Source organism: Corapipo altera, unplaced genomic scaffold (genome assembly GCF_003945725.1).
Source record: "Corapipo altera isolate COAL_440 unplaced genomic scaffold, ASM394572v1 138, whole genome shotgun sequence".
Taxonomy (NCBI): Eukaryota; Metazoa; Chordata; class Aves; order Passeriformes; family Pipridae; genus Corapipo; species Corapipo altera.
The window spans coordinates 398208-410756 of record NW_020885036.1 but is presented as its reverse complement, the minus strand read 5'-3'; the positions used below and the strand labels follow the sequence as shown (position 1 = coordinate 410756).

The window sequence follows — 12549 nt, the reverse complement described above, 5'->3', positions numbered from 1 at the left end:
CCTGGCTCCATCCTGGGAATGGGTGGGACGGGACGTCCCCCCTCCCACCGGTCTGTGGCTGTGTCAGGGCTCCCTGGGGACGTGGCTGCAGGAACAGGGACACGGCAGGGGCCAGAGGTTTTCCCCAGGGTTGTTTGAACCCTGCTGCTCCCAGGGGATTTCTCCTCCTCTCTCTCCATCTCCCCCGTGCCCGGCAGGTCTCTGACCCACCTCTGCATCCCTCCATCCCGGGCTCAGAGACCCCCGGGGCGCTCCCAGAGGGACGAGCCCCATCCCAGTGCCCTTTGGAGCCTCCCCCCGCACCCCGGTGCCCGGGGGAGCTCCCCTGCCCGGGGCCGGGGCCGAGCCGCGCTCTCGAGGCAGCAGCGATTGGGCGCTATTTTGCTCCTTGGGCAGCTGTCGCTGTTCATTAGCGGAGCGGGGCCAGCCCGGGGCTGCCGGCGAGGAGGAGGCAGCGCTGGGCACCCCAGGTACGACTCTGGGGGCTTTGACCCTCACGGTGCTCGAGGGGCACCCGCGGGCATCACCCACCCCAGGCCGGGGGAATTTAGGACCCCCGGGGCCCGTCCCGGCGCTGCCGGGTGAGTGTGAGCGGGGACAGAGGGGCGGGCGGGGCGGCTATTTTGGGAAGTTTCTTTGATGTGAGTCAGCGGTAAAAGGCACCCCCGGGAGCTCGGGGGGGAGAAGTCCCGGCGGCAGAGGAGCAGAGCTGATTGTTGAGCGGCTGCGATTTGGGGCACTGAAGAGAGGGGCTGGTGTGAGCAGTGACCGGGATGGATGGTCGGGCAGGTGTGGAGGAGGTTCCCTCTGCGGGGTCAGGGGGAACCAAGGGCTGGAGCTGGACCTGGGGGCTGTGGATGACCAACCTTGCCATGGGCAAAATGTCCCTGGCATTGGTGTCCATCCCTGGCATTGGTGCCCATCCCTGGCACTGGTGTCCATCCCTGGCATTTTGGTGTCCATCCCTGGTATTGGTGTCCATCCCTGCCCTGCCTGGCCTGGGCACTGACTGTTCTTGGATCCCCAGCTCTGAGCTGGTCCCGCGGGATCCAGCCTCGGGAAGGCTGTTCCTGCAGGTGCCACGGCCCATCCTGGCTGGTGATGGGTCCCTGCATGGGCTGTAGAGCCTGAACTGCCTCCAGCTCCTTCCAGCAGTTGGAGCTCCATGTCCTGTCCGAAGGGATGGCCCCGGGCATGGATCTGGGCAGCTCTGGGGAGAGTGAACACCTCTGGGGAGGAACAGCCAATGCCCCCCAGTCTGGAGGCTGTTTGGGCTCCTCCATCTGGGGGAGGCCCAAGAGGTGGAGGTGTGGGAAGAGCCTGGCACCCTGTGCCAGGAGCTGGGCTCAGCTGAGGGCTGGGCAGCCCCACAGGGTGTGGTGGGATGGCACTGGGCAGCCCTGCAGAGTGTGGTGGGGATGGCACTGGTGCTGCCCCACTCGAGTTCAATGAGAGTCCCTTGATGTGAGGTGGCAGCAGGTCCCCATGTGGGGCTGGAGGAAGATTTGGGATGCCCTGAGGCCACCAATGAGCTGTTGGGTGGGCAGAGAATGCTCAGAGACGACCAAGGAGGGGTGAGAGAAGAGGTCTCTTGTTCTCACCTTGAGCTGCCAACCATGGCCGTGGCTGTGCCAGTGCCGCTGCCAGGGTGTGGGAGGCTCTGCAGGAGAGGGCTCAGCCTGGCACAGGAGGCTCTTTGTGGTGGTGTGAAATCACAGGGTGACCTTGGGCATTGAGGGGCATCCCTGTGGCACCAACTCCATGGGAACACCAGCTGTACCCAAGGAGCAGAGGAGGTTGTGCCCTCCTCAGTCTCTCTCACACTCAGCTGGGCTCTAAACCTGTTCTAAACCTGTGTGAATGGATGTGAAGCTCAAAAACATGGAAGAAAAACTCTTTGAGGAAAAATTCTGCATCTTTGTGCTTTCTCTGGGTCTGGGAACCCCCTGTAGCCACCACGAGAGTCCTGGGGAAGCTCCAGCCCTTCCCAGCACAGAAAGGACCAGACTCACCATCACTCAAACAAAACCAAAGACTGACTTATTTATCTATTTATTTTATTTATTTATTTATTTATTTATTTATTTCTCTTTATTTCCTCTTGAAAGCAAAGATCTTTCAGATCTTTGGTCCTTGGCCAGAAGTTTTCCTCTTATTTATCTGTTTTGCTCCCAGTATTGAATCTTAGATGTCATCCTGAGAACTGGTATTTCTTCTCAGTGTTCCAAAAGGGGAAAATAAACTAAAAGCATCTCAAAGGGGGCAAAAAAAAAATCTCCTTCTGGTGAGGGCTTGGCAGGAAGTGGCACCCAAATGCCAGCAGAGTAAGGGCTGGACTTGGAGCTGCCAGGAGGGTTGAGGGGTGATGGGGTTTGCTGGTTCCTCCTCAGCCCTGTAGCTCACACAGGGCAGAGAACCCTGAGGAGCCCAACACACTCCCCAGCCTTGCTTTGTTTCAGGGCTCTGGGGACCTTCCAGTTTTCTCTCCCACTTCACAGCTGGGAAAACCCCAAGAGTCATCCCAGAGCTTTGTGATCCTCTGGGGTGTCTTGAGCTCTTCTGTCAGGTCTGGTTGCTCCACAGTACCTGGAACTTCTCCTTCTGTGAAGCCTCCAGACACAATTTCAGGGTGCCCGGGCACTCTCTGGGTTGTTCATCCCCCCGTGTGCCTTGGCAGGTGGTCACTGTCCCCTCAGCTGCAGCTCACAGGGATGTCCAGGATTTCGGGGCTCAGAGTGCCCGACCTGCCCAGTGCTCCTGTTACACCCTGAGCTCCCCAGCACTGCCTCGATGGCCGAGGGGTTTCTGCAGCACTAATGGGGGAAACGTGGCTGTGATGTGCCCTCTCTGCAGGCCAGGGGGTGGCATCGAGGTGCCGACACTCCCCTACCCCTGGCAGTTCCCACCTCCCCGAATTTGTCACCCAGTGCCCCTCTTTGTGCTTGTCTTTGCCAGATGCCAACACTGGGGTGAACAGCGACAGCAACAGGAGAGCAGGAGCTCATGTAAGTGCCCAAAATGTGGGGCGAGGGTGCCAGGGGGGACCCCCGTGCCAGGGCAGGGCAGGGGGATGAGCAGGGGCTGTCCCACGGCATTCCAGCCGGGAAGGCTCTGCGGGGTGTGCGGCACGTCCGTGCCGGGGCTGCCCGAGGTCCCTCAGCTGTCGCTGTCACTGATCCGTGCCCATGGGCAGCTCTGGGTGCCGCTGGCACCAACCGGGACCCAACGCCGGCCACCAAACCCCACCCAGCGCCGAGCACAGACCCCAGCGCGGCTCCCTCCCCTCCCGGCACAGCGACCCTGCCGGGATCCCCCCCGGATCCTGGATCCCGGATCCCCCACACTGCCCTCGGTGGATGCTGCAACCCCGCAGCCCAAACCCGGCCCCCAGCGCTGGGGGGGATTCCCCAAGCACAGCCCGGGGGTCCACGGGCACCAGCCCACCCGCGTGTGCCAGGGCCGGCTCGGGGCTAAGTCCAGCTTAGCAGATAAAAAATAAACGCCAATTTGGTTTTAAGGCTGCTGAGGGAACACGGCAGTGACGAGCCGGGTCGGTGCCGCTCGGGGCTGGCGGCAGGAGCAGCTGAGCCCCGGGGACAAGGAGAGTGTGGGAACTCCGAGTGTGAGCAGGCAAAGGGACTGGGGGGATGGCAACAGGACCGAGAGGGGCGGAAAAGGGACCGGGAGGGGTGGAAAAGGGACCGGGAGGAGCAAAGGAGTTGCAGGGGGTGGCGAAGGGGCTGGGAAGGGACACAGGGTCGGGGGCTTTCTCCCGTGCGCTGGGGGGGCCCAGACCCGCCCCGTGCCCCCCCAGCCCGCCCAGCCACGTCCCCCCTCCCCGCAGGGACTAGAGGAGGGGAGTCCCCGGTTGGTGAGTGAGCAGGACCCGGAGCAGCCTGAGCCGAGCTGAGCCGAGCTGAGGTGAGCCTAGCTGAACTGAGCTGAGCCCAGCTGAACTGAGCTGAGCATGCCAGAGCCAGCGCCGCTCGGAGGGGACAGGAAAGCAGCGGAGAGGAAGCGGGTGGAGAAGGTGGGAGCCAAAGCAGCACCTCCAGGTAGGTGCGTGGGGAAGACTCCCTGGAAATTCCCTGCACCGGGATGGCCACCATGGCCTCAGGTGGAGCAATCCCGTGTTCCCAGCCGGTCTGGCCACGGGAGGAGCTCTGCTCTCCACGGTCCCCTGGCAGCTCAGGGACATGGAGCTTCTCAGCCACCTGGCAAATCCCCCTCATCCTCCTCCTCCTCCTCACCATCCTGCCCAGATTTATTACTGGAGGGGGAACACGGGTAGAGGTTTTCCCAGAGTGATCCCCAGGATACTCAGATGCCACTGTAACCCAGACCCCTCGGGCTCAGCCCCCTGGGACACTCTTCTCCCCCGGTCCTGCAGTGCAAACACTTGGCAGGAGCAGGGCAGGGAGCTCCTTAACCCCAACCCTAACCCTAGCCCTAACCCTAACCCCAATCCTAACCCCAACCCTAACCCTAACCCTAACCCTAACCCTAACCCTAACCCTTACCCTTCCCTGCCCCTTCCCTTGCCCCTGCTGGTGTCCCTGTCCCTGCTCCTGCCTTTTCCTGTGTCCTCATCCCTGTCCCTGTCCTGCTCCTGTCCTTTTCCATGCCCCTTCCCTTGCCCCTGCTCTTGTCCCTGCTCCTGTCCCTGCCCAGGGTGGGCTGTGCAGGAGGATGTCGAGACCCCTTCCCACCCCATCTCAGATCCCTTTGTCCCTTCCCAGTTCTCCCATTAACTCTGTTTTCCTTGGGGGGTCCCCAGTGCCCAGGAGCCTCCCGGTGCAGAGCAAGGCAGAGCCCCCCAGCCTGGAGCCCTCGGAGGAGCCGCTGCTCTGGGAAGGGCTCACCCTCAACAAGTGCATCCTGGTGGCCTCCGTGGTGGCCCTGCTCAGTGTCACCTTCCAGGTGCTCCAAGGTGAGCTGGGGCTGCAGGGAGGGGGACAGGGCGGCCAGACTCTGCTGCCACCCCCTGCCTCTCTCCCCTCTTCTCTTCCAGCACCATGTTCCAAGGAGGGGATCACCCGAGGCCGGCAGGAGCCTCCACCACCACCTCCTCCCCTTCCCGGTGGGTTCTGAGCTCCGTGTTGTCCCAGTCCCACAGATCCAGCCTGATATGGGGCCACATCCAGGGCGGGGTGGCCCATGCCTGGGACATCCCACCCAAACATCCATGGCCTGTCCCTCTCCCCTCTCAGAGGTGCTGAGCCCCAAGGAGGAGGTCCCAGAGGTGGGGACAGACCGTCCTGTCCCACTGGAGAGCAGCGCGTTGGAGGGTGGAGAGGAGGAGGAGGAGGAGGAGGAGGAGGATGACAGTGAAGCCGACAGCAACCTGGTACGGGGCCAGGGGCACCTCCTGCAGGGGGAGCATCTTATCCCTGGGGGAGGGATGGAGGAGGGTCCCAGGCCCCAGGGCTGCGTCATCACGTCCTGGTTCCCTCTGTCCCCACACAGGCAGAACCCTGGATCTTCAAGAAGTGGTTTGGCCGCGCGACTCCAGAGGATGAGGACAAGGATGAGGACAAAGATGAAGCTGAGGATAAGGGTGAGGATGAAGACAAGGATGAAGAACCCACAGATGTCCCCGAGGTGCCACCAGCTGCAACAGAGGTGAAGAAGAGCCAGGAGAAGCAGGAGAAGAAGGTGGAGAAGGAGGAAGAGGAGGAGGAAAAGCAGGAGGAGGACAGGGAAGAAAAGGAGGAGAAAGAGGAGAAGGAGGAGGAGAAGGAGGAGGAGGAGGAGGAGCAGGAGGAAGAGGAGGAGAAGGAGAAGAAGAAAAAGGAGAAGAAGGAGAGGAAGGCCCAGGAAGGCCGTGCCACCCATGCAGAGCGCAGCAGCCGGAGAGAGGCACGAGCCAAGGACAGGACACCAGGGGACAAACCTGGCAGAGCCCCCAGGACCCCCAGGGACCCCGAGCAGCAGCCCCAGAAGAAACGGGACCGGGAGAGGAAGGAGAGGAAGGAGCGGAAGGAGCGGAAGGAGAGCCGGCGGGAGCGGGATGAGCCCAGGAGGGAGGGAGGGAAGGGCCGTCCCAGCAGGGCTGACGGCGGCCGGGAGAGCCCCAAGAGGGACTGGAAGCAGCAGAAGGGCAGGAAACCCTGGGAATCAGCTCCGGGCAAGGATGGCAGGGCCAAGGAGGGCAAGAGGCGCGACTGAGGCCGGGGCGGCCGAGGGGCTCCGTGACACTGGATCCAGGGACACCCAAGGGGATCCAACCCACCACTGCCCCCAGCTCCTGCCTGTTCTCCATGGACATCCCTGAGCCATGGGCAGCACCCCAGGATCCCCGAGCAGCAGCAGAGCATCCCAGGAGCCTGGCATGAGCCTCTCTGGGGACTTTGGGCCCCCCTGGATCAAATGGCCAAAGGCGACCTGAAAGGACCCGGGCAAGGAGCTTCTCTTCGGGTTTTGTGTCACTGCCCCGTCCTCACCCAAACCCCCTGCAGGTCTTTCCCACCCACGGGGTCATTTCCACCCAGGGCAGCACAGTGGGGTCCCACTGACCCCAGGGAACAGAGTTGGTCTCCAGACTGTGCAGCTCTTCAGTTACTGGTTTTATTTAAAGCAAATCAAGAGAGAAGAATATCCTGGGTTACAGAACCAGAGGGACATCGGGGACAGACCCCCCGCAACCCCACTCAGTGCCATCGCTGAGGGTGGCACAGAACTTGCAGGAAACAGAACCAGGTTGGAGCCCCTCACTGGGGATCCCTTCAGGCTTTGCCTTCACCTTTCAGGAAGGAAACACAAGTGCAAACCTCACACAGCACTGGAGCCACTGCAGGAGACATTCACAGCCCCAACCCATGGCAGGTTTTGGTATTTGCTGAGTCAATAGAGGTTAAAATAAACTATTTTCATTTTTAATAAGATGTTCAACTGGATGTTTAAAAAGAAAGGGGGGGGGGAAAGGAAAAAAAAGCACGAAAAGCCCTTGTCCCTGGCTGTGTGTGTGTATTTTCTGTGCCCCCCAGAACTGAGGGGCTCAGGGGTACCCCGGGTCCCTGTGGGGCTGCAGGACAGGACCAGTGGATGCCAACTCAGCCCTGTGGGGACACTGCAAAGCCCAAGAGCTGCTCCCAGCACCGGGAGGTGCAGCCAGGACAAGCTCAGGAGCTGCTTCCCAAGGGTTTGGCTCCCTGTCTGAGGGCTGGGCTCAGCTGGAAAGATGATCCGGGCGCTGATGCTGGCGGGGACACAGAGCAGGTGCTCTGGCAGCCGTTTGCTCCCGCTCCCATTAATGGTGTGAGAGCCCAGGAGGTGTAACGGGATCACTCCCTCCCTCTGGGATTGGGGTCAGGGCAAGGTGACATGAATGTGACCTGGCCAGGAGCCCCAGGCCACGGCCAGTGGGTCTCCACAGCCCCAGTCCCACAGGGACGGCCCCTGCAAGGGGGTTTGGCCTCTTGCTCTGCTGGCACAGGTGGAGTCCTGTGGCCAGAGGGGGCTAAGGATGGGCTGGGAAATGGCCAGAGGATGCTGCAAGGCTTGGAGGAAGCAACACCTGCCCTTCCCAGCCACTACAGGAGCAGAAAGGCAGCGATAAATAAGTGCAGTCTTGGCTGGATCTGCCAAGCTTTGCCCTCCTCACGGCCCCACAGCCCAAAGCCCCCCACGGGGTCAGAGCCCGCAGCAGCTCAGCCCTACAGGCATCCCCAAAATCGGCAGTGGGGACACACCAGGCTGTGGAGCAGCCCCCGGGGACAGGCAGCTCCAGCTGCAGAGGGACTGTGAGGAGCAAAGGAGCTGCGGGGGGTGGCAAAGGGGCTGGGAGGGGATCAGGAAGGGGCTGGGAAGAGATGGTGAGTGGGCTGGGGGGGGATAGCAAAGGGGCTGGGAGCGGTGGAAAAGCGACTGTGAGGAGCAAAGGAGACACCAGAGAAACCTGAGAGACACTAACGAGCCAAACCGTGGGGAAAGGACACACGGGAGCTCCCGTCTCCACGGGAAGCACCAGCTCCAGCTGCGGGGAGGGCGGGCCGGGAGGAGCCTCACCGACACCCACACTCCTCTGCCACCATGTTGGGGAACTTGCGGACCTCCAGCCCCTCCGGCGAGAGGCTGATGATGAGCTGGTCGGAGTAGCGCACCGGGACGCAGCAGGGCGGGCGCTGCAGCGGCGCCCCCCGCTCCTGCATCCCCAGCAGCAGCACCGTGTGCGAGTAGTAGCTGGGCACGCGGGTGGACAGGGGCAGCCTGCAGGGCCCCTCGCAGTTGTTGGCCGCGTACACGGTGGGCATGACGATGAACTTGCGGTCGTGCAGGTCGATGGTGAGCTCCTGGAGGCGGCAGTGGGCCGGGGGCCGAGCGCTGCGGTGCTGCCGCTGCACCTTCCTGCGCTCCTGCCAGCGCGCCCGCACCGACTGCAGCGCCTTCAGCAGCAGCAGCGTGTGCAGCTTCCTGGAGCCCGGCACCCGCTCCGGGGCCTCGCCCTCCTCCCCGCCCCGCGGGAAGTAGCAGAAGCTCAGGAGGTGCTGGAAAAGCGCCGTGTTGGCCTGGAAAGCCGGGATGTCCCCCAGCTCCTGGATGACCCCCCGCAGTTTGCCCGTGAGCAGCTCCAGCACGGTGCCCTCGGGCTGCCAGTGCCCCAGGAGCTGCTCCAGCACGGCCCCGCTGTCCTGCGGGAACAGCAGCACCGAGGGCTCCTCCGACTGCACCAGCCGCTCCAGCGCCGCCTCCTCCGACAGGTTGAGCAGCTGGTGAGGGAGGGTCTCCATCGCCTGGAAGTCCAGCCAGTGGTGGGCGCTGGGCTGGGGGGGCAGCTCACTGGAGGAGCTCAGGACCTGCCGGATGAAGCGGGTCAGCATTCCCAGGAATTGGCTGCTGCTCCCGGGAGCTGGGGATGAAGTGTTGGCCTGGCTCGGGGCCGTGGGGGTTGGCAGCTCCTCGGTCCCGGCCTGGGGTGGGCTGCAAGGAGAACACAGGGAGGGTCACGGGGTCCTCGTGTGCCCCGGAGGTCCCACCAGGTTGTGCTCCACATCCTCCTGCCGTGGTCCTACATCCCCTGTCTCCCAGTCCCTGTGTTTTCCCATTCCTAAGGCCACGGACCTGAGCTGTGGGTACGGAGCCGTGTCCACCACCCCGTCAGCAGAGAGGTAGGAGGAAGGGGCCAAAGCCTTCTCCTCCTCCTCCTCCCCCGGCCGTGCCTTGGCCAGCAGCAGCAGCACCGGGGTCATGCGGGTGAAACACTTGTCATCAGAGCCGAACAGGAGCTGCTGCACCTCCGAGGGGGGCAGGGGGGCACCTGGGGGACGAGGAGCGGTGAGGACGATAATCTGGGGTCTGCTGCGCGTCCCCACCGCCCCTCGGGGGTGGAGAGGACCCCAAACGCCCGAGTGGGGACGCTCGGGCGGGTCCCCGTCCGTACCTCCCTCGGCGCCGCGGATCGTCAGCGATGCCGAGAAGCGGAGCTGCTCCGGGCCGCGGGTGACGGAGCCGGCGGCGGCTCCCAGGACCAGGTACTGGGTGTCCCTGGACAGGCAGAGCCTCTGCGCGGGGGCGGGAGACACGGCAGAGCCGGGGACGTGGGTGAGACATCACGGGCACAACACCCACGTGTGGTCCCTGCGGGCTCAGGGTCGCCCAGCCCGCGGTGGCCCCGGGAGCAGCGACATGGGACGGGGGCTTCGTCCCCACACCCAGAGCTGCTCCGGGACCCCACGGGACCCCCGGGTGGGCAGAGAGCCCCGGGGCAGGCGGGGACCGGGACCCCCAGACCGGGCTGGACACCCCGGGCAGCCCCTCCGGCCCTGCGGGAGCTGGGAACGGGATAAGAGCTCCATCTGCAGGCACGGCCCGGCCGGCGGGAGCGAGAGACCGGGCGGGAATGCCGGGATGGGATGGCAAAGGGATGGGAAGGGTTGGCAAAGGGACTGTGAGATGATGCCAAAGGGTCTGGAGGAGGGGCAAAGAGTCTGGGAAAGGATGGTGAATGGACTGGGAGGGGGTGGCAACAGGACTGGGAGGGGTAGAAAAGGGGCTGTGAGGAGCAAAGGAGCTGCAGGGGGTGGCAAAGGGGCTGGGAGGGGATGGCAAAGGTGCTGGGCAGCAGGGCCGGGACACTCCCGCCCCAATCCCACCCCGGCCCGGCCCTCCGACCCACCTGGTCCCTCGCCAGTCCCGGGCCCGTGACCAGCAGCTCCTGCGGGCGCCCGGAGCCCTCGGGCCGGCCCAGGTAGAAGAGCATCGCGGCCGCCTGCAGCTCCCCCAGCGCCCGGCTCAGCTCCGCCTGGAAAACCAGCTGGAACTGCAGCTTCGCCTGCGCTTCCCACTGCACTGGAACGGGGGAGACACGGGGTGAATCCCCCTCTGACACTGCGGGACCCCCGGGGGGTGAGAAAGGGGCTTCAGGGCTGAGCCCCGTTCCCACGCAGGGACCAGAGGAGCTGGGACAGGAGGAACAGGGTGGAAAAACACGGCAAATGCCAGTCCCCAGCCCCAGGGAGGTGGCAGGAGGCAGATCCTGCACCCGGAGAGAAGGGGCTGCCACCCCCAGATCCCCATGGAAATCTCCTCTCCAGTGGCTCAGGGACATTGTGGCCACTTCCCCACTGCCCGGCACTGGCGAGTTCAGCTGCAAATCCAAACCGCGGGAGGGGAGGAAGGGATTTTAGGAAGAGGGAAACACCCCTGACTCTCCTGCTACGGGTAAAACAGCGGTTTGTGCTCCCCCTCCAGCGCCGGGCTTATCCCCAGGATGGGACAGGGGAAGGTGTTCCTGGTTTTTCCTTAAGGCTGAAGCTGCAGGAGCAGCTCCACAGCCCCCAGTGTGGGAGGGGGCTCAGGGCACAACGGGACCAGCCAGGTCCAACCCTCCCTCCCCTCTCTTAGAGTTGGGACAGTGTCCAAACCCACATCATCGAGGCAGAGAAACACCCGTACTCGTGAGAGCAGAGCAGAGCCCACCAAGAATGTGACACCCGGGTGTTGGTCACAGGCAGGGACAGGTGCCCTGTTGCTCAATCCATCATCCCTGCTAAACCTCCTGAAAAATGTACCCAGAAAGACGCGGCGAAGTGCCAGTTTTACAGCAGTTTTTAAGAAGCTTTAGCACTTACAATGTCTTTCCCTTATTTTAAAGGGAATCCAACCCCTCAGGTTTAATTCTGTTTCAATCTGACTTAGGGCCAGCCAACGGCATCGCCCGCCATCTCAAGCCCTGCATCCTCCCCGCTCTGCTCCTCCCCGGCGCAGGGATGTCCCACCAACCTTCCTCCAGGTGCAGGACGAGGAATCGCTCCGGGCCCGGCTCCACCACGTGCCCGTGGATGCGCTGCAGGGGATGTGGAGCCGCCGCCGCCTCCGGGGCCGGGCACAGCCCGAAGCTCCGCAGGACGTTCCCGCCCCAGGCGCGGCGCCGCCGCAGCGCTTTGATGAAGCCGCTCTCGTAGTGGGTGAGGACCCCCACCACGTCCAGGTGGCCCGGGGCGACCCCGTCCCGCTCCATCCTCACCCTGCACACCGGCCCCTCCAGCCCGCCCAGCGGCCAGGGGTGCGCGCTGGAGCGGGGCCGGCCCTCCTCGGCCATTCCCTGCGGGCATTTGGCTCCTGGCTCGGGCAAGAGGCGAGTGGCCCTCCTGGGTCTCTCCGCCCAGCTGGGTCTGGCTGGTTCCTGCAAACTCGCATTTTCCCTATTTCTCCCCTCTGCTTCCAGCTCCTCTGGGCTCAGGGAATTCCTCTCCCCCTTCCTGGGCAGCGCTGCAAGGGGAGGGAGCAGCACCAAGCACAGCAGGAACACCCCGAGAGCAGCTCTCATGGTCCCACCTCAGCTGTTCCCAGTTCTGCATCTCAAACTCTCCCAGAGACGGAGGACTCTCCCTTTTAACCACGGGTGGCCTTGAGTGGCCCAACACACCTCCCGGGGGCAGCCCCGGGGCCTGTCCTGCCCGAGGGGAGGCTGCAAAGGACCTTTCTTTGTTCTATTTTTGGGTTTGCAGCTCGTTTTGGAAACGGGAAAAAAATTAAAAGCTGTTCCCCCGCTCGTGGGGACACACGGCCTTGACTTGGGATGTTTTCTAAAGGAGGGTGGATGTCTGGGCTTGGATCCTCACGGGGACTGGCACGTCCCATCCCATCAACACTCAGAGAGAGGGATGAGCCACACTGGGAGGAGGGGGACAGACAGATAATGGACAGAAACTAAGTAAATGTATGTATGGAAAGCATTCCCTGTCCTGGCTGGAAAACCTCCCCCTCAGCTGGTACCTCACACCCCACAGCTCAGAGAGGCCACCCTGGAAGGAGCTTCATCCTGAGAAGGAGGATTATGAGGGGCAGCAGCAGCCTGGGGACTTGGAACTCTTCGTATTTCCCTCAGAGGGAAATTATTTTCCCTCCATGAGATGCCAATCCTCACTGGAAAAGCTGGAATTCCAGTGCCTAAAGGGGCTCCAGGAGAGCTGGAGAAGGACTTGGGACAAGGGATGGAGGGACAGGACAAGGGGAATGGTTTCTCACCACAGAGGGCAGGTTAGATGGGATACTGGGAAGGAATTGTTGGCTGAGAGGGTGGGGAGGCCCTGGCACAGGTTGCCCAGA

The 12549-nt window shown here is 63.1% G+C and overlaps 2 protein-coding genes across 2 annotated transcripts; one reads left to right on the top strand and one right to left on the bottom strand.

The window, feature by feature from the left end:
* Window positions 1–2988: 2988 nt before the first annotated feature.
* On the top strand, window positions 2989–6168 carry LOC113959358 (nucleolin-like). The gene is made up of 8 exons (XM_027668310.1): window positions 2989–3005; window positions 3519–3622; window positions 3845–4055; window positions 4778–4930; window positions 5012–5080; window positions 5211–5347; window positions 5467–5684; window positions 5919–6168. The coding sequence occupies exons 3-8, from the start codon at window positions 3968–3970 to the stop codon at window positions 6166–6168; spliced, it is 915 nt and encodes a 304-aa protein (XP_027524111.1). The 5' UTR covers window positions 2989–3005; window positions 3519–3622; window positions 3845–3967.
* Window positions 6169–6547: 379 nt separating this feature from the next.
* On the bottom strand, window positions 6548–11914 carry AMH (anti-Mullerian hormone). Its single transcript, XM_027668321.1, has 5 exons — window positions 11221–11914; window positions 10115–10287; window positions 9380–9500; window positions 9061–9256; window positions 6548–8919 (listed from the first exon to the last, which is right to left on the bottom strand). The coding sequence occupies exons 1-5, from the start codon at window positions 11765–11767 to the stop codon at window positions 8004–8006; spliced, it is 1953 nt and encodes a 650-aa protein (XP_027524122.1). The 5' UTR covers window positions 11768–11914; the 3' UTR covers window positions 6548–8003.
* Between the last annotated feature and the right edge of the window lie 635 nt (window positions 11915–12549).